This window comes from Kryptolebias marmoratus, linkage group LG9 (genome assembly GCF_001649575.2).
Source record: "Kryptolebias marmoratus isolate JLee-2015 linkage group LG9, ASM164957v2, whole genome shotgun sequence".
NCBI classification, from domain to species: domain Eukaryota; kingdom Metazoa; phylum Chordata; class Actinopteri; order Cyprinodontiformes; family Rivulidae; genus Kryptolebias; species Kryptolebias marmoratus.
This window is the reverse complement of record NC_051438.1, coordinates 22,942,551-22,968,352: the sequence shown is the minus strand read 5'-3', so window position 1 is coordinate 22,968,352 and position 25,802 is coordinate 22,942,551. Positions and strand designations below refer to the sequence as shown.

At 41.5% G+C, this 25,802-nt stretch overlaps 1 protein-coding gene across 1 annotated transcript; it reads left to right on the top strand.

Moving 5' to 3' along the window:
• Positions 1 to 158: 158 nt before the first annotated feature.
• med12 (mediator complex subunit 12) lies at positions 159 to 25,802 on the top strand. Its single transcript, XM_017408260.3, has 43 exons — positions 159 to 311; positions 926 to 1,030; positions 1,111 to 1,302; positions 4,808 to 4,967; positions 5,097 to 5,272; positions 6,001 to 6,111; positions 6,406 to 6,678; positions 6,771 to 6,917; positions 7,270 to 7,369; positions 9,385 to 9,521; positions 9,678 to 9,809; positions 9,888 to 10,014; positions 10,202 to 10,431; positions 10,512 to 10,571; positions 10,666 to 10,839; positions 11,977 to 12,121; positions 13,149 to 13,267; positions 14,269 to 14,412; positions 14,497 to 14,660; positions 15,917 to 16,048; positions 16,194 to 16,421; positions 16,520 to 16,664; positions 16,798 to 16,918; positions 17,587 to 17,697; positions 17,785 to 17,898; positions 18,113 to 18,249; positions 18,720 to 18,899; positions 19,177 to 19,248; positions 19,346 to 19,509; positions 19,681 to 19,842; positions 19,938 to 20,139; positions 20,236 to 20,345; positions 21,149 to 21,284; positions 21,740 to 21,889; positions 21,982 to 22,344; positions 22,437 to 22,551; positions 22,802 to 22,986; positions 23,141 to 23,212; positions 23,433 to 23,662; positions 23,773 to 23,938; positions 24,766 to 24,975; positions 25,228 to 25,309; positions 25,404 to 25,802. Exons 1-43 carry the CDS (start codon positions 210 to 212, stop codon positions 25,439 to 25,441), a joined length of 6,423 nt encoding a protein of 2,140 aa, XP_017263749.1. The 5' UTR covers positions 159 to 209; the 3' UTR covers positions 25,442 to 25,802.

The window sequence follows — 25,802 nt, the reverse complement described above, 5'->3', positions numbered from 1 at the left end:
ATATTAATTCATAGAATTGCCTTCTTTAACAGAAAGTGTTACTGTTTCATCTGCCGAACTGCAGCGCGCACGCGCCGTTATCCATGACGTTTATTTTGAAAACCGCACCGGAAGCGTGTCTGGTTGTTCCGCTCGAGCTGCTGGTTGTTGTAGTTCCGCTCGGCTTTGCTGCTTGGGGTGGAGGAAAGCTTCGGCTGTGATGCCGCTGGATGATGGCTGCTTTCGGGATCTTAAGTTACGAACACCGGCCTTTAAAGCGGCCCCGGCTGGGCCCCCCGGACGTTTATCCTCAGGATCCAAAGCAGAAAGAGGTGAAGTGTTGCCGTTTGGAGTACGAGGCTCCCGGAAGTGTGTTTTCGTGGCTGAAATTGTCAGCAAAAACAAAGCTGTGCGAGCTAACAGCAGCTAGCCTGTTTAGCAGCCCTGTAGACTCGGGCCTCGCAGTAACAATGAGCAGCTCCTAGTTGTCAGATTGTTGAGCAGATTAGTTAAAAGAAAAACAATAACCAGCTCGTTTCATAACTGAGTTGGCTAAACCAGCTGGTAGCATACATTTTAACACGTACTGCTGATACTAGTTTTGGTTTGTGATAGAAAATAGCAAACGTAAGGTATTTAAATTGTGCCTGACTTCTTTAAATATTATTGTTATTCTTATGGCTGCTCTGAGTGAGGGGTTAGTTTTGATATTAAGTTTTGACCAAGCTTATTATTAGTCCTGCTTCTTGCATTTGCCTTTAACTTAAAATAATCTGTTTAGAAGCTTTAACCTCAGTTTTTTCTCCAAAAATATTTTTTGTAGCATTCAGATTTTGGTGTCTAAGTGCACACAAGGGGTTTTGTCTGGGGTCAGAAACCTTGAGGTTGACTCTGCTTCATTTGCATGAACATTTCTGATCTTCTTTTCTTGCACACCTGGTTTCAGGATGAGTTGACAGCTCTGAACGTGAAGCAAGGATTCAATAACCAGCCGGCGGTGTCTGGTGATGAACATGGAAGTGCCAGAAATGTCAACTTCAATCCCTCAAAGGTACCAGCTCACCTTTTAACGGTGATTGTGACCGTCGCAGTCAGGCAGCTTGACAATTTTTCTTCCTGCTTGCCTTACAGATCAGCTCAAACTTCAGCAGCATCATTGCAGAGAAGCTGCGCTACAACACATTTCCCGACACGGGGAAACGCAAACCGCAGGTCAACCAGAAGGACAATTTCTGGCTCGTCACAGCAAGGTCGCAGAGCTCCATCAATAACTGGTTCACAGATTTGGCTGGGACTAAACCACTCACACTGCTGGCCAAAAAGGTAAGAAACAAGTGATGATGGAAAAAAAAAAAACATTTCACAACCCCAATCCTGGAAATGTTGGAACGTTGTGCAAAATGTAAATGAAAACAGAATGCAAAGATGTATGAAAAAAAAATGGTATTTACTAAGAAATTGTAACATTTTTAAGAAAACACTGAGGTAATTTTGACTTTGATGGCAGCAGCACATCTCAAAAGTCTTGGGTTCATTCTGTGGTCAGACGGATCAAAATTTCATTACCTTTATTTATTCAGGTTAGTCTCATGAGGACATAATTGTCTCACTGCCAAGAGAGACCTAATTAGCACAAATAAAACAATACAATCATTAAACAAAACAGTATAAAATATACATATTATTACAACCATATCCATATAATTTTTAAATATAAGGTACACGGGCATAAATGTAATAATCGAAGGACTCATTAATTTGTTAAATTTGAAATTCTGTTTGGAAACCTGGGACACCATGGCCTCCGTACTAAAGAGAATATGAACCATCCAGCCTGTTATCGGCGCACAGTCTGAAAGCTGGCCTCTCTGATGGTATGGGGGTGCATTAGTGCCTCTGACACAGGCAGCTTACACAACTGGGAGGATTCCATCATTGCAGAAAAGTACATACAGGTTTTAAAATCACATATGCTTTTATCCAGACAGTGGTTGTTTTTTTTTTGAGTAAGGCCTTGCATATTTCAGCAAGACGATGCTAAACCGCACTGCGTCCATTACAACAGCGTGCCTTTGAAAACATTTGGCTCATCATGAAACAAGAAATCCAGAAAAAGACGACCTTGGACTGTTGAGCAGCTGGAATCCCACATCAGACAGGAATGGGACAACTTTCCCTCCAGAAACCCCATCAGCTGCTCTCCTCCAGTCCCTGGACATTTACAGATTGTTGATCCACAGACATGTCTCTGTCCCAACTGCCATTCAGAATTATCTTATTCTTTTCCTAAAACTGATGCAATTTCTTAGTTTAAACATTTGATAGTGGATGCTTATTGTGTTCCACTGAGAATAAAATATGGGTATATAAGGTTTGCAAATATTTGCATTGTTTTACATTTTACACGGTGTCCCAAGTATTGGGGTTGTGCTTTATTGACAGAACTTTGTGGGAGGAAACAGTGTTGTTGTCCTGTTTATGTTCATCCTTCAGCTGGGTTAGGGTTATGTTTAAAGCCCGTTCCCGTCTTATTTTCCTTGCAACCATTGAAAAAACCAAATCCTATTGTAGGAAAAAACACTGGAGCTTCCAAAGTAACCTGAGTCGAAATGCAGTTGAGGTGATTTAAAGATGCAAAGGAGGTTAACCAATGAGGTCTGACCGTGTAGACTCCTTTGTGACTAGCTAGTTTAATTTGGCCTACCCTTTACCGGCTGTTAAAACCAGACTTTACCAGAGATGATGAAGCAAAAGTTGAGCTTTAATTTCTCTCCTAAAGTTGTTTCATATAAAGCATTAAAGCTACTGAACAACTACAAAAATAATGAGTTTAACTTATTGCACAAAAGAGTTCACCTACAGAGAGATTTTATAATCAGGCTTGTGTTCTGTGTGGAGTATCCATCATGACAGATGCTTTTTGGACGAGCCGGTTCGGTTTATTAAAGCCGGTGTCTCATTAGGCTGCGACAGAGACTAATTGGTGGTTTAAAAAATGTGAGAAGTAGGCAGATTTTCAGATGCATTCTCGCTGAGGTCTGAGTGTTTGTGACTGAGCCACCAGGAAGCTGCACAGCCATGTTTTCGTGGCAAGATTTTGAAAATCACAACTTTATTTTTGTGTGCATGATTTGCAGAACTATATTCTCTTTTCTATGCAACAATCTTCTCATGCTGGCATTTTACATAATTAGTGTTTGATATCCTAATGATCCTGTTCTTAGTTCCAGCATCTAATCAGCTTTTTCCCAAATATTTTGAATGGAATATTGTTATTAATTTTCAAGTGATTCCACTTTGTTTTTTGAACATTTTACACAGAACACCCACCACCATGCTTTAAAAAAAAAGAAAACAACTTTGTTTGCGTATGTGTTAACAGCACAGCTCAGCAGATCTGCTCATTGATCTGTTTCCTACCTGAGCGTCCTGCAAACACAGCAGCTGATCCCAATCTTTTAAATGACCGTTAGGAGAAAAATATGTTGATTTTTGTGAAAGTATAAAATGTAGCAGTGCTTCTTTAAAAAAGAAAAAAAAAAGCCGTAATGGAGGAAAACTTTACTGAGTTATTCTGTTGAGTGTTGGAGAACAACAACAAGTCTTAAAAAAATGCAACTGTTTGGTGTTTTAATGGCTTTTTCAGTACGACTGCATTTATGCATCTGCGTAAATCAGATTTAGTTTTTGTCCTTTTTGAGTGTATCGACCCAAAACACAATTACTGTCATTGTTTGCAAACAGCGGCAACTTTTATTGCTGTTCATTTACATTTTATTACTAGAAGATTTAATATTTTGTGGAACATTGAGGGGTTTTTGTTGTTCCTGAACACATTATTCTCACAATAAAAGCTCATACAAATGGTCCCAATATATATATATTTTTAGTTTTCAGTCAAATTAAAAAAACAAAAATAGTTTTTTTTTTTCCTTAAAGTTGCAAGTTTTTTACCATTTTACTGATATGTTGTAATTTTTTTATATATACATTATATACATTCCACAATAAACTAACTACTACTAATCTGGCAGCTGGTGAAAATCACCGTATAAATCCTTCATTAACCCTGATCTGCAGAACGATGTAAAATATAATTTTATTGACATTAAATGGTGATTCGTTTTTTGCTCATTTCTGTTGATCGCTGGGCGCAGCCGTCTTTGAGCAAACGAACCGCAGCCGTCTTTGAGCAAACGAGTGCCGTTGTTGTAACACCAGCACTGATTGGACGAGTTCTCATCTGCTGAGGTTTCTGATTGGTCGATGTTGGGGACGGGACACTGCGTCATTTTCCAGATGTCAGAATGTCAGAGAAAAGAACAGTTGGATTCTGCCAAACAAAAAGAATGTCAAGACAATCTGTTTAAAGTCTCCAGTCAGTTTGTTTTTATTCAGATCTATTTTACAAGATTTCTTACTTCAGGTTTCCTGCCTTTGGAGATACTTCCTTTTCTTAGTTAAATGAATTCTCCATCTAATGTTCTGAAAACTCTCCCAGTTCTTCAAAAAAAAGCCAAAAATTCTCACAAATTGTTGTCAAAAACTGCTTAAATCAGCAGTTTTTGACTCATCAAATACCCACCCAGGCTTGTTCCAAATGCCAGAAAAATAAATTCCTGATGTTCTAAAGTTCAGATCTTTCTGACCCCCCTCGGTCGTTCGCCTCTCTTCTACAGCGCTCGGTACTGGGCTTTACCCAGCGGATGGTCAGCCCCCTACTTTTTCTAAATCGCCTCCTGCTCCTGAAACTTTTGAACCCCTGTCAGAAATATTTCACTTGATTGACTCAACACTGCTGCTTAACATCAAATGTTTCCCGTTGCAGGTACCGATCTTTAGCAAAAAGGAGGAGGTCTTTGGATACTTGGCCAAATACTCGGTTCCTGTCATGCGGTCAGCTTGGATGATCAAGATGACCTGTGCATATCATGCTGCTATCACAGAAACAAAAGTCAAGAAGAGGCACGTGATTGATCCTTGTATAGGTAAGAAGGGGCTATTTCAGCTGAAACTCTTCATCCTTTCTGCTTTCAGGATACCTCTTATTTGCTTGAATAAACTTTGATTTTTGCGGTTGTGAGATGATTGTCCTGTGTGTTTGTGCACGTTTGTAGAATGGACCCAGATCATCACTAAGTACCTATGGGAGCAGCTTCAGAAGGTGGCAGAGTTTTACAGACAGTTTCCCAGTCAGGGCTGCAGCTCCCCCCTGCCGGCCATGCCTGCTGACGTGGAGACGGCCATGAAGCAGTGGGAGTACAACGAGAAGCTCGCCATGTTCATGTTTCAGGTTTGACTGCTCCCTCAGCTCAGCACAAACACAGTGCCAGTTAATGGACAACTGGGTTAAATTAAACTTAAAACTTCAACCGATGCCCTCAAACAACATTTGTCTATCAAAAAAAAAAAGGTTTTAGAAGATGTTTGTCTAATATTGCCTGAGAAATTCAAATATGTGGTGTTCTGCTTTAGTTTTCTTGATTTTTATTTGCGGTCTGTGACTTGCAGACAAATTCTGAACAACATCCAAAAAATTTTCAAGATTAATTTAGCGTTGTGATTAAAAATGGTTACATTACATTTATTTTAAGTAGGGAGGAAAAGATTGTATGGATTCTATTCTTTACTTAATAAATAAATCTAATTGTATAATTATTTCACCTTTTACCTCTGGAAGATGAGTATAAAAGTAGGTTTGGATGTTGTTTGCCATTCTTCGTTTCCAAATAAAACAAACTGCAGAAACTATTGGAAATGAGTTTGTATAAATTACTGAGCGTGTGTACAGAACAAAATAATTTATTCATGATGCCAACTGTATCGCTTCGATTCCTGTTCTACATGTAATCAGATGTATTGACAGCGTTGATGAAAGAGTTGAAAATATGCTCTGACTCTTTCCACACAGGAGAAACGGCTCGTGTTGCATTCAAAGACTGATAAATGAATCCGTTCTGTGTAATTACCGTATTAATTTTCTTGACAGAATCAGTTTTTTGTGCTTCTCTCTGCGTTCAGGATGGGATGCTGGACAGACACGAGTTCCTGACGTGGGTGCTGGAGTGTTTTGAGAAGGTTCGACCTGGTGAAGATGAACTTCTCAGACTTCTCCTGCCCCTCTTACTGCAGGTAAACACATCTTCATCCCCGTCAGCACTCGGGCACAAATAGATAACATTTAGGAAACGTATTCCAGCCTCACAGCCTCACAGTCCTGCAGCTGCGCCGTGTCGGCTCTGTCAGGCTTCCTCAGCTGTCAACGGTCTATCATGTTTTGTGTCTTCATCTGGCAGTGCTGACCTTTGCTAACAGCACCCACTGGGGCCCGCAGCCTCTCTTTTTGCTTCTCCTTTGAAAGCTTACTGGTGTTAATGGGCACTGAGTGCTGTGGGTAATGCTATGAACCTCTCCTCTGTGCCTCAGTACTCAGGAGAATTCGTACAGTCTGCTTACTTGTCACGAAGACTGGCTTACTTCTGCACACGGCGCCTCAACCTGTTGCTAAGTGACGGGAGCCTGGGCTCCGGCACAGGGGGGCATCCAGCACACGGCATCTTGACACAGCAAAGTAACGCCCTGCCCCCCACCCCCACCTCCCAGCCGGCTGGAGGGAACCAGCCTCAGACACCTTTCACAGATTTCTACATTTGCCCTCAGCACAGGCCTCTGGTGTTCGGCCTCAGCTGCATGTTACAGGTACTCTGTCTAGCTGCAACATCACTTAGAGGTTTTGTTTTTATTTTAAAAATGTAAAACATTCCTTGTTTTTTTTATTTTGCTTCTGTCAGAGCATAGTGCTGTGCTGTCCCAGTGCTTTGGTGTGGCATTACTCTTTAACAGACAGCCGAAACAAAACCGGTTCTCCTCTGGACCTCCTGCCCATCGCCCCCTCTGGTTTGCCCATGCCAGGAGGAAATACTACCTTTACTCAACAGGTACCCTCTTTCACTAAGTCAGTCAGAGTTGTCTTATTTTTTTCATGTAGTTTTTTATTTATTTCTTTAAGTGAAACTATGCAGCATCTTTGTTACACATGAAGTCGTTCTTAACTTTCCAATAAATGGTAGACACTAATACATAAGAGAACCTCAGTGTTTTTGTCTGGAATGAAAAGTGTTTAAAAAAAAAAAAACTGTCTGTTGAGATTTTATTTTTATTTTCTGTACCCACTCCTCATTCAGCATGTTTTTCTTACATAAAGTAAAAATGGGGTTGGTTGTCTTATAAGGCCTGTGGTTATTTTATTGAAACTTGACATTTAAATTCTGAATCCCTGTTTGGCTGCAGGTCCGTTCAAAGTTGCGAGAAATCGAGGAGCAAATAAAGGAGCGGGGCCAGGCTGTGGAGTTCAGGTGGTCGTTTGATAAGTGCCAGGAGACCACAGCAGGTAGGACACAATCTGTTCAGCATATGTTTGGTCTTTTATTCTGAAGCTCACCTGCCGGTTTAACTGCTCAGTCTTTTATTCTGAAGTGTAGCAGAAGTGTAGCAGAAGTGTAGCGTGTGAAAGAATTGGTCGCCAGCAGCTTCTCGGCTGTGAGACAGATTGGACATGTCACGGATGAGGCAGACTGCTGTTGATCAGACTTTTTGAATTTGGCGTTGAGCTAAAGCTGGTTTGTGACTGGGCTGGATTGACGACTCGGGTAGAGGATGATGAAGACATGAATTTCAATGATTGGTCCCAGGTTGGAAAGAAGGAGAATACCTGTGAGCTCTCTGAAGGAGCTACAGGTTCAGCAGGTGAGACGGGAGAGAATGAACTACAACAACTGTTGTCCAGGTTCTTCACAAGCGTTATGGGAGTAGTAAAGAGAAAGACACTGAGAAGCAGTTGACCATGGAGTCTTCCACATGCTCTGTGAAGTACAGGAAGTAAAGAAGTGCAACGTTTCTTTGTACACAAGAGTCGCCTACAGAAGTGGAAATCTTTATGACAGAGTGTATTGGTGCAGCAGTAATACACGCAGCAATCACCAGGACTGTGTGTGTGTGGACAAGAATGGGTAGACAGCTACATCACTAAGTTAAGTAAAAATGATGTGAGGAGTGTAAGAAAGTCAGAAACATGGAGATGGACAAGTGGTCAAATCCTTCAGAAGGTTGAAAATGCCTTCAAAAATCAGACTGACAGACTGTCACATGGAAACAGAAGTTATCCCATCAAAGATTCCTTTTCTGCTGACCACGGCATCTTTGAAAAGAGCAGGAACAGTGCTGGACATGGAAAATGACAGAGAACAAGAGGAGATAAAGAGTTGTGTTTGTAGAAGTGAAGAATGAGGGACAAAAATGTGTCTTTTCTCGATGGGCGTGTCCGCTTAAGGAGACATCCAGTGGGTTAGAGGCAAAAGCATGCTTAGTGGTTGGAGATTTTAAGGAGTGAAAAGTGTCAGACTTGTAAAAGAGTCCCTTCGGCTATTTGTGGCAGTCATCTGTCAGTCACAGTGATCACTTCATTCCAGGGACATTAACTCAGAGTTGTTCCAAGGAATAATACTGTCATGCATTACTTACCTGAGGCCTCCCACAGAGGCTGGAGGTTAAGCAGTAGGTCAAAGGTTGACCCTGCTGTTTTCTGTTGGGTAGATCAGGCCAATGATGTGATAGGAGCACATCAGGAGGAAGACAAAGTTTTTTCACAACTGTCATACAAATACACATGAAAACTACTTTCAACACCTGCAACCCATACACCTGTACACCAAGACTCACCTCTGAACAGAGGGGAAGGATCAGCTCAGGTCCAAGGTTGGCCAGAGGCTTTGGGTCGCAGGGCCAACCCGGCCAGATGTCTTGTTTGATGCACGTACTCTGTATAAAAGATTCAGCTGTGCACACCATTCATGAAGCAAACAGGACAGTGTGCAGACTGAAGGCCAGGAAGGCTCTGTTGAACTTTAACCCTCTGGGCAGAAGCAGCACACTTAAGATATCTGTGTTCAGCCATGCCTCGTTTGGAAACCTCTCGGTCGGAGGTGCTCGAGATGGACACTTCATACTTCTGATGTGAGAACATGGAAAATTCTCACCCATCTCCTGGCAGTCAGAGACAGGGAAGAGGATTGTGAGGAGTGCACGAGATAAAAAAGAAACTGATCTTAGCCGATTCCCGTTAGAAGAGTTCAACTTGTTTTCAAAAGAACGAATAACATTTGTATTTATTATCATTATATATGTTTTTAAAAAGGAAGGTGAGAGATTGGGCCTAAGACGAATGTGGAGGGATATTTGTGTCTTTTATTCTGAAGTGTAGTGGAAGTGTAGAGTGTTGCAACTGTTATTGTAAAATGGCAGGGACTAAGGGGAAATCCAAATGTGTTTTAACGTGAAACCTCCGCAGACCCTTTTACACCTTGTGAGAACAGCTTGAGATGATTTCTCTCTCCATCTTTTTATCAGGCTTCACCATTGGGAGGGTTCTTCACACCCTGGAGGTTTTAGACAACCACAGCTTTGAGAAGTCAGACTTTAACAACTCACTGGATTCATTGTACAACCGGATATTTGGTTCTGGGCAGAGTAAAGATGGCCACGAGGTAAAAAAAAAGAAATTTCCTTTTTTTCCCCCTTATCCCATAAATTAAAAGTAGACATCTCTTCTGTGAGATCCTAAAACAGGATTTTAAACCAAATTTCTGTGATATGAAGGGATTTTTGATCAGTTCCTCTCTGTAATCCATGTTTGGGTCCAGATGTCACCTGACGATGATGCTGTGGTCACCCTGCTCTGTGAGTGGGCGGTGTGCTGTAAGCGCTCAGGCAGACACAGGGCCATGGTGGTGGCCAAGCTGCTGGAGAAGAGACAGGCTGAAATAGAAGCAGAGGTATGAGATGCGTCCAGCCCCCCCTCTGCTGAACGGCTCTGCTTGTTTCTGGTTCACTTCACGTCTGTTTCTCTGCAGAGGTGTGGGGAGTCAGAGGTGGTGGACGAGAAAGGCTCCGTGTCGTCTGGCTCGCTCTCGGCCGCCACGCTGCCGGTCTTTCAGGACGTTCTGCTGCAGTTCCTCGACACGCAGGCGCCCACACTCAGTGAGTCTCTTTTCACTCCCAGCCTTTCCAGCCATTCTTATTCTACAATGTGTCACAGTTGATCTCACTATAATATTTGAAGAAACTTTAAATGCTTTTGTCTGATTTCATTACCGGCCGCACATTTATTCTACAGGTCTTAGCAGGGGAGAGCAATTATTAAATGATTTAAATTCTTCTCCCACAGCCGAGCCTGGGAACGAAAGCGAGCGAATAGAATTCTCCAACCTGGTCCTTCTCTTCTGTGAGCTCATCCGCCATGACGTCTTCTCCCACAACATCTACATGTGCACGCTGATTTCCCGCGGTGACCTGGCTTCTGACTCCCACCTGCCGCGGCCACGTTCCCCAAGCGACGAGCCCTCTGACGAATCGGAGCGCAAGGAGCAGGATGCGGGCAGCAGTGTCAAGATGGAGGCATGTCGGAGGCATCTGTTGTTGTTGTTGTTGTGTAACGGTGCGGTGTTAAAATAGTAACATGAAGTTTTGTCCAGCAGGATACTGGTCTGTCTGAGTCCATGGAAATCGATCACAACTCCAGTGCTAATTTTGACGAGGTAGACAAAGCATAACCTGCAATAAATAATCAGTATAAAGATATTGTCTGTTTGGATAGTAAATCTTATCTTATCTTACTCTCGTACTCTGCAGATGTTCTCACCTCCGATGCACTGCGAGTCCAAGGGGAGCCCCTCCCCTGAGAAGCCTGCTCCGGACCAGGACAGCAAGACCGGCTGTAAGGACAAAGGCATGGACCCCGCCTTCCCTCAGCTGTACGATCAGCCACGACACATCCAGTATGCTACTCACTTCCCCATTCCGCAGGTAAGAACGCCTCACAGCCGCAATTCACACAGAACTTTACATCAGTGAGGTGGAGGTGGGGGTGGGGGAGGAGGACCCACCCACAGTTTGCTAAAGGCTGGAAACAATGTAATAAAGGAGAAAAAGAGTGCCACTTTATTTAAGGTATTTTGAATGTATTTCTTATTTTAAAGCAGCTCAAAAACACCAAAGATGATAAAAAAATAGGCCTGTTTAATTAATGATGCAGTGTTTTATTTTAACAATTTACAGGAGGGTAAAACTGAGTCCTCCTGAGATTCTGTCTGTCTGATGGCTTATTTATAATGATCAGTACACAGTTTAATGCAGAACCTCAACCTGCCTCGCTCCTAAGGCTGTTTATGCTCCACTGTTTAATCTTTGTGTGGTAATTAGATGGAGATAAAATGTTATTATGCTTTAATATTATATAGCTGCTTGAACTATTTGTGCTTTAATGATGTCAAACACAAACACGACTCTGTCAACAACTACTTAATAATTCAATCTAAATGATCTTATTTTACATGTGTGATAGTGTTTAACATTTGATTATTTTTTCTTTTATATATGATCTTATCTTTTATCATTCCTGCACAGTGACTGAGGCAAAATCTAAACCAGATTTTTTAGATTTAAACATAAAAACAAGGGGAAATTAGTTTAGTTATCCTAAAATTAAAAGAATATGGCAAATGCCATTTATGTGTGACATCATAAAAATAAATGAATAAACCTGACAGATATAATAGCTTTCAAACATCTGGAAAACAAAATGGCTCACTGCTGCTCGGTATCTAAACTATACTAATTGCTAAACTAACAATCAGTGGCATTTTCATCTTTTTATATATTTTAAATTTCAGTCTCAAATATTTAAACACACAGAGTATAACCTTTAAGCATCCAATGAAATCAAGACAGGTGATCTGAGTTTGATTTAAGCAAGTCATTTAAATTCAAGCTTTAACTCGACAGTTTCCTTTTTGACCTTTTCAATTTGTGCTGGGTTTTAAAACAAAAAGAATAAAATAACATTTAAGGTATCCTCATGAAACCTGTCCTGCCTGCCTCCTTCTGATGCCTGGGTTATTGGGTGCATCCGGTTTACGTGGATCGTTTTCTTTCTGCCTCCAGGAGGAAAGTGCCAGTCATGAATGCAACCAGCGTCTCGTCGTGCTCTACGGCGTGGGCAAACTGAGAGACGAGGCGCGACACACCATCAAGAAAATCACCAAAGACATCTTGAAGGTGCTGAACCGCAAAAGCATCGCAGAAACAGGTAACCTGAGCCTCACTCGTGTCACCTTTTCAATCAATCAATCAAATTTTATTTGTATAGCACATTTCAGCAGCAAGGCATTTCAAGGTGCTTTACATAATTAAAAAACAAAATAAAAACAGCATGTGACAATGAATAAACAGTAAGAAAGAGACAAACATCAAAAACCCGCACTCTAACCCTAATTTAGCCATAAGCAACTCTAAACAGGTGGGTTTTAAGTTGAGATTTTAAAGACTTTTGACTGATGTCCCGGATTTCCCTTTAACTTGTGTTTTATAGCTGAGCTGCGTACATGCAGTTTGTCTTGTTCTCATTTAAAAATATGCTTCAGCGTGATTTTATTTACTTTTCATCGGCTGTGGAATTGCTTTAAAGTTTCATATGTGATCTCATTTTATTGGCTGCATGTTTTTTGTTTTTTCCTCCTTCATTTGTTTGCAAAATGTTGTGTTTATCACATCAAAGATATTGTTTTGCCAGGCAGTAAAGTGGGAAGGAGAGGCTTTATGATGTTTGCTGATCGTCCTAACTCTCCTCTTTTAGATCAGCTGTTTTCTGACCTTCTAAAAACAGAACACGCTTCTTTTTCTTCATTAACCCTGGAGGAGGAGGGAGGGGGGTCTCTATCTTCCTTCCACTCAATTTCTATGCTAATGGCTTTCATCTGTTCACAGCCACATCATTTCTGATACAAGTGACCTTATTAAGGTGATTTAAGGTTTTCACAGTTAAAATCGCACAGATTGGACCATTCTGTGGCACATTCCCGCAAGCTCATGATGACTCTTGTCTCTCAAATGTTTGGTGTAAATGAAAAGCACTACCTTCTTTTTTTGTTAAAGTGCCTTTTATAGCAGTGTGGTTGGCAGAGGAGCTTCAAATCCAAAGTGTCTGGGGAAAAAAACGATGACAGACCAACCACTTAAGTAGATTTCACAGCTGGCCTATTTGACAGACAGAGAGAACACCGCGGGCCATTACGAGTTGCTTCTTTCCTAATCTCTTCTTCCTCCTGCACTCACAGGAGGGGAGGAAGGACAGAAGAGGAAGCGGAGCAAGCCAGAGGCCTTTCCCACAGCAGAAGATATCTTCTCCAAATTCCAGCACCTCTCCCACTTTGATCAGCACCAGGTCACCTCCCAGGTCGGGAACAAGACAAGCAATGTTTTCATGTTTTTCACTGTGTAGCGTGTTCAGATGAGGATTTGTTTTTAAAAAACTGGAAATTTGTATTTGTTTGGTCTCCAGTTTGAATGGGGAAAGTACTCAGGTCATCTTAAACCCTAACTGAAACTAGAGGATCTGCATTCGCTGAAAACCCAGAACAGTAGCTACAAGCTAAAAGAAGCTAAAGTAGCAAAAGGTTTGCTAAAAACAGCAAAAGGTAGCTAGAAGCTAAAAGTAGCAGAATGGTAACAGGAAAACAATCAGCATTCAGACAATAAATACACTCAAGTTTAGCATAGATTGTGAAAGCAGTCTTGTAGAGCACACTGAGTAATTAGGGCCAAGAATGGTACAATATAAACATTTTAAAATTTCATTTAATTTTTTTCTTTTTAATAGCTTAGTTCATATAAAGGTGACAGCAATCAGAGTCCCATCTGCATGAAACTAATGCAGAAATCTCAGAGACTGAAAGCCACTTCAGTGCTTTCAAACATTTTAAATCCATTCATGAGGATAATCTTCCAGCGCTATCATATCGCTGAGCTGGAGGTGTGTTCGTGTTAAAAGAGCAATGTGCTATTTTTAAATACTTGTTTGTTTTTTAAGAGGATTGGTCGTACACTCATGTTGGCTCTTTATAAAATTTCAAAAATAGCCAGGCAGGCTTGTGGTGTTTGTGTTATGCTTTGTTCCTATGCTTTATATTTTAACGTTTATATTTTATAAACCAGCCTGTTCATCACGCTCTTCTTTTCATTAGACCTTTTATTGATAACTTCACCAGTTAACTCTCCTAGTTTTGAAAATCACATTGTTAATTTAGATTTTTTTGTTTTGTGGAGCTTGAGGAAATAAATATTCAGTTCTTGTGAATGAGCGCACCTGTTGTTTCCCTGTGAGGAAAGCGGACAAACGTGGTTTTGAAAGATTTTTTTTTTTTTTTCTTAATCCTCTTTTTATTTTTGTGTGCGCAGGTGTCCAGAAACGTTCTGGAGCAAATCACCAGCTTTGCCTTAGGGATGTCCTACCACCTGCCTCTGGTCCAGCACATTCAGTTCATCTTCGACCTCATGGAGTACTCGCTCAGCATCAGTGGCCTCATAGACTTTGCTATCCAGGTACCAAATTCTTCAACGCTAACAAGGGTCAAACTCTTCCAGTCCTGTGTGTAGTGACACTGTTTTCTCCTTCGTGTTTCGCAGCTTCTCAACGAGTTAAGTCTGGTGGAAGCGGAGCTGCTGCTGAAGTCGTCCAGCCTGGTGGGCAGCTACACCACCAGCCTGTGTCTGTGCATCGTGGCCGTGCTGAGGAGATACCACTCCTGTCTTATTCTCAACCCGGAGCAGACGGCGCAGGTTTTTGATGGGTACGGCACCTGAAATTCAATTGGTTTGTCAACAGAGCACCTTGGACAGTTTTGCAACAACTCGCTAACGTTTTATTTGATGTTCCCAGTGTGCTCTGCTTTTAAATGAGCAGAAAAGGCGATTTAACACAACCGCAAAGGGATGTTAGTGGGGTTAAGGCTTCAATTAAACTTTTAATTAAAGTAGTAAAAAGGATGTTTGGAGTTGTTAAAAAAATAAAATAATAATTGGCATTTTGCACTTGTTCCACAAACTTGTTGTGCTGACTTTCATCAGAAGTTTTATTTCACAGGAATGCTGACGAATGAAAGTCATTCCTGAGCACAGCATCCCTAGCATACAAAAAAACCCACCTAAATGTAACCTTGACAATCAGTTCTACCAACAACAACAACAACAAAAAAAGCTGATGTGCTGTAAAGGGGTGTTTTTTCTTTTTAATACGCCTGGCCTGAGGCGGGACGTAAAATGTTATGGCGCCTTCCATCCGTCTGTCTGTGGACAGTTTGTTGTTTGTTGTCTTTCACGTAGACTGCACAGCTGGACACCTCATGGGTCAAGGATGATTTCTAGGTCACTTGGTTCAAAGGTCAAGGTCACAGGTGAACCCTTTGTGAAACCCTTGTCTGTGCTCCGACTCTAGACGTATTCAGGATTATTGTGGGAGGAATTCATGCTCGAAGTTTCAATTACTCTGACAACAGATGTATTTTGTGCTGCTGATGGTACTCTTGTCCATGATGTTATTGTTGGCAGCCAAGAAACGGGGTGATTCTTTAAAATGATAAATTGATAAGAATATGGCAAAATAATTAGAGGTAGTGGATAGTGGATTATATGACCTTTGCTTGAGTAAAGTTAGATTTATGCTACACAAAGACAAAAAGGGAACCTATGAAAGTGACCCATGTTTTATGATTGTGAAATATGTGTCTGTGTAGGTTCCTTGTTTATGTTTGTACAAAGAAATTATATTTTGGTGAAGCAGTGTGCTGTGTGAACACATTAAATAAATGATCTAATCAGAGTTATTGTAATCTGCATTAACTTGGTGTGTAGTTACATCTCTGAAAAAGTGTTGGCGCTGTGTCAGTCTGCCAGAGTAGTTTTTTTCCTGTTTTTAGTCTTTATTATAAAGGTACATTAGCCAGCTGCCAGTTTCCATGTAGCTCACAGGGTGTCTTATGTCAGAAAAAAGAGAATAAGTGAGACTTTGTGTTGCTGAGGGAGGTCTCATGTGTTAATGTCTCAACAGGCTGCGGATTGTGGTGAAGTCCGGTGTGAACCCGGCGGACTGTTCCTCTGCTGAACGCTGCATCCTGGCTTACCTGTATGACCTCTACACATCCTGCAGTCACCTCAAGAACAAATTTGGAGAGATTTTTAGGTAGGACAAAAAGTCAGTTATCAGAGAGTGAAAATATTATTTGTATTCCTATTTATCTGTACAGTAGTGCCCTTTGTGAGCAGTCCCTCTGGTATAGATTTTTTGAAGATGAGTTATTTCTGTTCACCACTTTGTGCTCTCACAGCGAGTTCTGCTCCAAAGTAAAAAACTCCATCTACTGCAATATTGACCCGTCGGACTCTAACATGCTTTGGGACTCTGAGTTCATGAACGAGGCCATCGCCAACCCCTCAGCCCACAACTTCAACCACTCCATGGTGGGCAAAATCCTCAACGACAGCCCAGCCAACCGCTACAGCTTCGTATGTAATGTCCTCATGGATGTTTGCGTGGACTACAGAGACCCTGAGAGGTATTACAGCTGCGTTATAATTCTGTTTCCTGTGACTCTGCTGCTGCACATCTTTGTTTTTTCGGGCTGTTGGTTCATGGCAGGTTGTGTGTTCGCAGGGTGAACGATATTGGGATCCTGTGTGCGGAGCTGACAGCATATTGTCGCTCCCTGAGCGCCGAGTGGCTCGGCATCCTCAAAGCTCTGTGCTGCTCCTCGAACAACGGCAACTGTGGCTTCAATGATTTGCTGTGTAACGTTGATGTAAGTTATAGTTTCCTCTGAGGTCTTTATGTGGCACTGAAATGTATTCTCGCAGATGTCTGACAAATTTGATTAATTCAACTCCACATAGTACATTAATTTTAGATTTAATCCCTGCATCTTTGTCCCTCAGGTTAGTGATCTGTCCTTCCATGATTCCCTGGCGACCTTCGTAGCCATTCTCATTGCCAGACAGTGTTTGCTCCTGGAAGACCTGGTCCGCTGTGTGGCCATTCCCTCGCTTCTCAACGCAGGTAAGTGTTGTTTATTTATGTAGTACTTCTACTAAATCCTAGCTTCTGGAAGCCGAGTAATTAGACTAAAGCAAAGGAATCCCAAACAGGTGGTTTTCCTTTTAATCTCCTTCATTCCCACACATCCATTAGAGAGAAAAATTATTACTTTAACGAAACCTCAACCTTTTTTTTTTTTTTTTTTTTTGCTGTTCTACTTATTTATCTCCCATGCACAAAATCTTACACACAACCTGTGTTGCATTCAATAAAAGCGTAAACATCACAGTTTAGGTCAGGTCATAGGAATATCCAGCATAAAAATATCTTACTTCCAGCATTGCGTTATGTTCGATCAGGGTCTAAAAAGCCTTATTGCAGTCCTTCTGTCTCCACTTTGGAGAGAAATCCTCGTTCAGCCATGTTGTTTTGTTGGGTTTGGCTCATTTTATAACACTACATCACCTGCCAAACTGCCAACAGCTCTTACTTTTGGTAAATATTTTGTTGTCACTTTTTTTTTTTTTACAAAAACAACTCAATAAAAATAGAAATTCTACAATGAAAGAAACCCACTCAGGACAAGGTTTAAATTTAAATGGATAGGTGGATTGTGTAGCCTAAAAAAAAATCCTGCAAGCTTTGTCAGTAATGGGAAGAAATGCTGCTGTAATTAATCTAAGTTTCAGCCTGCAGTGAGCAAGACTCCGAGCCTGGAGCGAGACTGACCTGCAGAATCCTGCTGCATCTGTTTAAGACACCACAGCGTAATCCTGTGCCACAAGACGGTGTCAAGTCAGGTACTGAACCAACATTGTATGATTTGTCCTTCAACACAATCTGTTTGCTGCCGATCCATAAGTGTTATTTGTTTTCTCACTTTCCAGACAAATCCTCGGTTGGAATCCGTTCATCTTGTGACCGCCACCTTCTTGCTGCGTCGCAGAACAGCATAGTCGTCGGGGCAGTTTTTGCTGTGCTTAAAGCTGTGTTCATGCTGGGTAATAACCTTTATATTACTCCTATGTAGTGAGTTTTAGCTTTGAGCACATCAACTAACAAACTGTGGTTTCAAGTGAAACCATAATCAGGCTATCTTTAACAGTTTTGTTCAGTAAAAACTTTTTTTTTTCAATCCTGTCTTGTAGCAGAAGCTGCTGGAAAGTCAAGTCATTGATTTTGCTGCTTGGATTTGTTTCTGTCATGTTGTTGCAGGTGATGCTGAACTAAGAGGCTCGGGTCTGTCACACCCCGCTGGCCTTGATGAAATATCTGAGGGCCGTAATGTCTCCATAGAAACAGCCAGCCTGGATGTATATGCAAAGTATGTTCTGAAGACGATCTGCCAGCAGGTGAGGATAAAAACTGAAATGGATTGAATCATTCATCCTAGTAAATTTGGCCCCTACAGGTGATAAAATCAGTTTGTGGAATGGGAGGGGTGTAAATTAAACCTTTGGAGTAAGCATTATGATTCTCTGTAGAAATTTAGAGTTTGTTGTAAAAACACAGAGGCAAAAACATGAATGACCACATTTATAGAAGCAAATTAAAAGCAACTTGGAGTTTTTGATGTGCCTCGTGGCCTCGTCAAAATTTAGATATTTTCCTACTAATTATGGCTTTGCCATGTGCTCTTTGATTCTTGAGTAAAAAAAATGACCTTTTGCCCTGTTTTTGTCTCCACCCATTCCAGTTTTAGTCAAGCTTATTTTGCATGACTGAGTTTGAAACTTAAAGATGATGCTTGTTGTTAACTGCTGTCATATTTGCTGCCCCCCTCCCTCCTTCCCCGGCTGCACATCTTGTTGCGTTCTTGCAGGAATGGGTTGGAGAACGCTGCCTGAAGTCTCTCTCTGAGGACAGCAGTGCTCTCCAGGACCCAGTGCTGGTAAACATTCAGGCCCAACGGCTCCTGCAGCTTATCTGTTATCCTCACCGCCAGCTGGATAGTGATGACGGCGACAACCCTCAGAGGCAGCGCATCAAGCGTATCCTTCAGGTACAGGATATTCACATTAAGTCCTGTCAGAGTTCTGATTTTCTACATTTCTGTTTGTTAGATTTCAGGAACAACGTGTTTCTTTTGACTTTGTTAAATAATTCCTTTAATATGCTGCTCAGTTGTTTCTTTTAAATAGACCTGTGGTGTTTTGCTGCCCCCTCCTGGATAAATTTATTTGTTTCATGCCATGAACATCCATAACTGGCTTTTGGCTTTTGTGTGACAATGGATTACTTATAAATAATTTCGACCTTTTACCCTGTACCTGTTGTAGAATATGGACCAATGGACGATGAGACAGTCGTCTCTGGAGCTGCAGCTGATGATCAAACAGAGCACAAACAATGTAAATCACACCGGTTACTCTTGTTAAAGTATTAGGAATTTATTAAAGCTATTATTTTTATCATAACTATAATTAATTTTTTCTTATTTGACTTTAGGATCTCTACTCTCTCCTGGAGAACATCGCTAAGGCCACTATAGAGGTTTTCCAAAAATCAGCAGAGATGAACTCCAGTAACCCCTCAGGAAATGGAGCAGCTGTCCAAGCGGGCTCAGCATCCAATACCAACAGCACTACAAGCAAGATTAAACCTATTTTAAGGTGTGTGTTTGTCAACGGCTTGGTAAAATATTTGAAAAACCTCTTTTGTTAAAATTTTGGAAAAGCTGTCTTTAAATTTATGAAACCAATGTGATAATGTAATATTTGATATTTTATGCCAAGGTTTGAGTTCAGTGATACTAAAGCCTTTATTATTTTCACTCTGTCCAGCTCTTCAGAGCGATCAGGTGTTTGGCTGGTGGCTCCACTGATCGCCAAGCTGCCCACATCAGTTCAGGGCCATGTGCTGAAGGCAGCTGGGGAGGAACTGGAGAAAGGGCAGCACCTTGGCTCCTCCTCGCGCAAAGAGAGGGACAGACAGAAACAGAAAAGGTGTGTGACAAGTTCCCATTTCTTTGATACTTGAGCCAACTGAACTTTTGATTTTAGTCGTTTTAATAGATCTTTGTGGTTTCTTCCTCCTGCAGTATGTCTCTGCTGAGCCAGCAGCCATTCCTGTCTTTGGTGCTGACCTGCTTAAAGGGACAAGACGAACAGAGGGAGGGCCTTCTCACCTCCCTTTATAGCCAAGTGCAGCAGATTGTCACCAACTGGAGAGAAGACCAGTACCAGGACGACTGCAAAGCGAAGCAAATGATGCACGAGGCCCTGAAACTACGGCTGAATCTTGTAAGCAGCTTTCAGCAGCATAGCTAGCTGTACAGAATTAACACAGCTGTTGTCTGAATCAGACCTCTTAAAGTAAAAGATTGTTTTCCCAATAAGGTTGGTGGCATGTTTGACACGGTGCAGCGGAGCACCCAGCAAACCACTGAGTGGGCGGTTCTGCTCCTCGACATCATCAGTAGTGGAACGGTGGACATGCAGTCCAATAAGTGAGTGTTGATTACAAAGAAAACATTGTTCTGAAATACAGTACTTGTAGACGAGGATAAATTTGTTGGTACCCTTACAGCTCATCAAAGCTATGCTTCATTTCTCATGAAAGGTAATTCAGATAAAAGCAGCTTTCTAATGTATGTCTATATATGCCTTTAGTATGTGTTAGAGTAAACAACATAAATTGTGAAATGAGATGATGGAGCGGGAGATGGATCAGGGTCCCCTCCTCAGTAATGAGGGCGTTGCTTCCATCGGTTGTGGTAAAGAAAGAGTTGAGTTGAAAGACAAAATTCTCGATTTCCTGGTCCATTTCCGTTCTAAACCTTACTGAGAGATCCCGGATACAAGCAGTTGAAATGAGCTTCCTTCATAAGGTGGCTGGGCTCAGCCTTAGAGATGAGGTGAGGAGCTCCATCATCCTTGGGGAGCTCGGAGTAGAGCCGCTGCTCCTTCACATTGAAAGGAGTCAGTTGAGGTGGTTTGGACATCTGATGAGGATGCCTCCCTTTGAAGGTTTTTCAGGCATGTCTCACTGGAATGAGACCTCACTCAGGGCAGACCTAAACTAAACTACATTTTCCGGGACAGATAAGACCAAACTGGAGCTGTTTGGCTTCAGTCACATCAGTTTTTTAATTTTTTTTTTTGTGGAAGGGTACCAACTAATTCATTCGCATCTGCATGTTGTTTGTTTATGTGCACATTGGTGTAATTATTATTACCACAACTTGTAGGTTTACAGTACAGGTGAATCATTTTGATATCTGTGGCTTTTACCTTTGCTCCTCTTCAACAGCGAGCTCTTCACAACCGTGTTGGACATGCTGAGTGTGCTGATAAATGGCACACTGGCAGCCGACATGTCCAGCATTTCTCAGGGCAGCATGGAGGAGAATAAGAGAGCTTACATGAACCTGGTCAAGAAGCTCAGGGTAAGACCGGCACATTTATGCTTCTGATAGGAAAGAATCTGTAGGCATGTCGTTAATGTTAAAGTTGGAATATTATGCCTGGGTGGATACCGCATTGTCATGAACTTCTTTGAGGCTTAAAAAAGGGTTGCCATAAGATTTAATGCGTTAACTTTACAAGATGGAGTCTGCATGCCTACAAAATATTTCACAGGTGAAAAGATTCCAATAGGCACCATCACCTAGTTTGTAAAAGACAGTTACATTTATAAAACAAAAAAAAGATCAAACCTTATTATAGCATATTAAATTGAAATTAAAGGTTTTTTCTATTCAAAGACGGCTAGAACAGCAGTGCTGAATAATGTTCTCTTGTAGAAATGAGACAGGAAACTTTGTGCTGGTTAGGTGTTATTGTTTTTTTTTTTAAACAGTTTTTAAATTATTTTTCTCTGCATTTTCTTATTTTTAAACAGAAAGAGCTTGGAGATCGGCAGTCAGAAAGTTTGGAAAAGGTTCGCCAGCTTCTGCCGCTGCCCAAACAAACGCGTGATGTCATCACCTGTGAGCCTCAGGGCTCGCTAATAGACACTAAGGGCAACAAGATCGCAGGCTTCGAGAAGGAGGTAAACGGCTTCCTTTGGGTCACATGTGTTTTTTTAATGTTTATAAGTACCTAAAAGAGATTTGGTAAACAGCTGTGCCTACGTTCCATCAGGGTCTTCAAGTATCAACCAAACAGAAGATTTCTCCGTGGGATGTGTTTGAGGGTCTAAAACACTCTGCGCCCCTTTCCTGGGGCTGGTTCGGAACTGTGCGCGTGGACCGGAAGATCGCCAAGTTTGAGGAGCAGCAGCGTTTCCTGCTTTACCACACCCACCTGAAGCCCAAACCTCGCAGCTATTACCTGGAGCCTCTCCCCCTCCCCCCCGAGGAAGAGGAGCCCCTGACCCCCGTCCCCAAGGAGCCAGAGAAGAATATGATGGAGGCAGTGAAAGCGGAGAACAAGAAGCCAACTGTTCCCTCCGAGTCAAGCAAGAAGAAAACCAAGAAGAAGAAATCTTCAGCTACCAACACAGAGGTCAGTTATACAAAGTTAGAGTTGATATGATGAAACAGTTTGACTAACAAACGTGTTTTTAGATTACACAGATAATTGACTCTCTTTGATAGGACCACCGTGTGAACTACCCGACTAATATGGGGGCTGAGATGGTGAACCCATATAGCAGACCCTACAACCCACAGTCCATGGGCATGTACACGCAGAACCAGCCCCTGCCTCCAGGTCAGCCCACAGAATACAGTCATTGTAATTATGCTAATAATGTATTTGGTGAATACAACAGACTCACTGGCCTTGATGCCCACACCAGGGTTAGATGGTGAGGACTGAGGAAAATATGGGTTTATCACAAATGATCACAAGTTTTTTAATATTGTGCAGCCCTGCTCATAATTGTGTTTTCTGTTTGGTGCTCAGTAAGAACGACCGACTGACTCTGCAACATGTGAATGTTTATTTGGTTTTCCATCAGGAGGTCCAGGTTTAGAAGCTCCATGCAGACCTGGCCGCATCCCTCCGATGAACAAAATATCCCCTCGGCCCAACTATCCGCCCAACATGAGTGGTTTGGCGGTGCTCGACAAGCAGTACCAAATGTCGTACAAGCCCAGCATGCCTCAGAGCCAGAACCCGCGGCAACAGTTGGTGGTCAGACTGGTGAGTTGGTCAAGCAACTCCTCGACAAGTAGATTATAGGTGGAGATGAATATGATACCCAGTTATTCTCTGCTGTCTGAGTTCAGTCTGCATAAATGTTTTTTTTAGATCCACTTTTACAGAAATCTCTGTAATTAATTTTATTTCTTTTTAGCAAAATCAAGGTCTGGGGCAGATTAGACAAATGGCACCCAACCAGACGTACTCTGCAGTGCAAGCACCACAGGTTTGTCTGTTTTTGTATTTTTTCTTTTTATGTTTCTTTGTCAGATATATCTTTTATAGGAAATATTTGTCAGATTATGTCTTATGTATTCTACATCAACACATAACTACCTGCAGCTGCATCTTTCATGTCTGGTTTGGATTTACCTTTATAACTGGATGTAGACTTGAGAAGGAAAGCTATAATAATCTCCTTCTCTGTCTTTTGTTTTAATGATCAGAACATATCTCAGGGCTATACCACATATGGGTCAGTCATGGGCATGCAGCAGCATCCTTCCCAAGGTGGTGGTATAGTTCCCTCCTCCTATGGAAACCAGAACTTTCAGGGCCCCCATCCTGGACCTAACCCAGCTGTGGTGGATCCTCTGAGGCAAATGCAACAGAGGCCCAGTGGTTACGTCCACCAGCAGGCTCCTGGCTATGCACACAACATGCAGAACACACAAAGGTCAGTGTTGGGCTTCAAGGCACTTTACTGCTCCACACCAGAACATTTTATTTGATACATGTCTCAGTTTAACTCCTTTCTTTTTTTTTTTTTTGTCTTATAAACTTTAGGTTTCCCCACCAGCCCCTAAATCAGAATCCTGTCATACACAGTCTCGGTCACATGGGAGCCCAGGGGGTCTATCCGGGCTTGAGGCCCAATCAGATGCTGACAGATCAACAACATCAACAGCATTTGATGCTCAGACAAGACATGCTCAGACAAGCAACACTCAGAGTATGTACACAAGTCTTTGATTTGCTTTGGTTTATTTATTGTTAGTGAAAAGGCTCATTGAAATTGAAAACCAGGTTTTTGATACACATACATCAAAAAATTAAACTATTAAAAATGCTAATAACTAAAGTTGTTAATAGCTAATAACTAAAGTTCTTATTTAATTTGGAATTCTTTGTGAAGTTGCCTTTTTCCAACATAAATAAGAATAATATTAACAATTGATCACTGTCACCTTGGCTGCATACTGACCACCTGCTAAAAAACAAGCTTCTTTTTTACTGAAGGTATAAACCTACAGGTTCAACAAGAACTCAAGAAAAACACAATTCCTACTATGTCCTATACCTCAGTTTATAACAGCTGACATTCTGTGTTACACATCCAACAGCATCAATCAACTCTAAACAAATGAATATATTTATATTCTTATCAGAGCTATTTGCAGTAGATATTAATTGTTCATTATCCTTCTAAAGAACCCCACTTCCAAAGATCTGAACCATTCTTTTAAAGAATGGCTGATGAGATAATAGTGAAGGCAGGTGGACAAGAACTCAATTAAGGGCCCGAAGGACCACCAATCAAATTAAGTTCCAAAAAAATGATCTGCTTCATCTACTCTCTGAGATCTCCTTGATGCCATTTTAATCAGAATTAGGAAAGCTAAATTGGTTCCTACAAGGTTAATGTGTCAAAGAGTTGGGCAGGCAAAAGTTGAAACTCCTGTGGGATTCAGGTCTCGTCTGCAGAGGATTCTGAAGGACACGGGGATGAGAAGCTCCAGGTTTCTCGCCCGCTGATATCTGTTTCATGTCTTCCCACAGCAGCAACAGGCTCAAGTTCAGCAACAGGTTCAGCAGCAGCAGCAGCAGCAGCAGCAGCAGCAGCAGCAGCAGCAGGTTCAGCAGCAGCAGGTTCCTCCCCAACAGCAGGTTCCACAGCAGCAACAGCAGCAGGTCTCCACTGTGCCCCCTCCAGGACAAGCACAGAACCAGGGCCTGAACATGCAGCCACTGCCCCCCCAGCAGCCTATGGTGAGTCGAATCCACAAGGTACTGGAGTTATTAAAGTGGCCTAGATTACAATCCTGAACACAAGTTTTGACTTTTTTAAAAGGAGAAAATAGTTTTTCACTTGTGTTGATGGCTTCAGGTACGTTTTAGATCATTTTCAGTTTCAAATGATCAAAATAAGAAATGTTTGGAATGCTGGGCATCGTGACTAAAGCTCAGCACAAATTTCCAAAGCATAAATGTAAAATCAAAACTTCTAATCTTTGTTTTCAGTTTCCCAGACAGGGCATGCAGCAGACGCAGCAGCAGCAACAAACTGCAGCTCTGGTCAGGCAGCTGCAACAACAACTTTCAAGTAAGTCAGAACTCATTTTTTTAATTATTTATTTAGAATGAGTTATTGTTTTCAGGGTTCAGTCTTTGAAATAATCTTTCCTTCTTTTTTTCAGATACACAGCCAGGACAGGGGGCTGCTCCTTATTATTAATCATGTTTGTAATGTTTATAGTCATGTGGGAAGGCCTTTGTCTGTAGAATATGTTGAAGACAGGAAGGGAAAAATATAAAGGACCACCAAACAACCATCATGATGATGATAAATCGAATCTGAACTCGACCATAAAGGCAACAATTAGAAAACTCTAAGACTTCAGATGTGTAATTGTGGATTATTAGAAGAGGGAACCTGATTTGAAATAAATGTTTAATGGTTAATCTTGGAAAATAACGTGTTTAAAAAACAAAAACAAAAAACGAATTATAAGAATGCAGTTGTTTTTTTTTTATTTCAATTTGTACATTTTTCCCCTCAGTTTTGTGTATTTGTCATTAAAAGAATCATGTCAGTT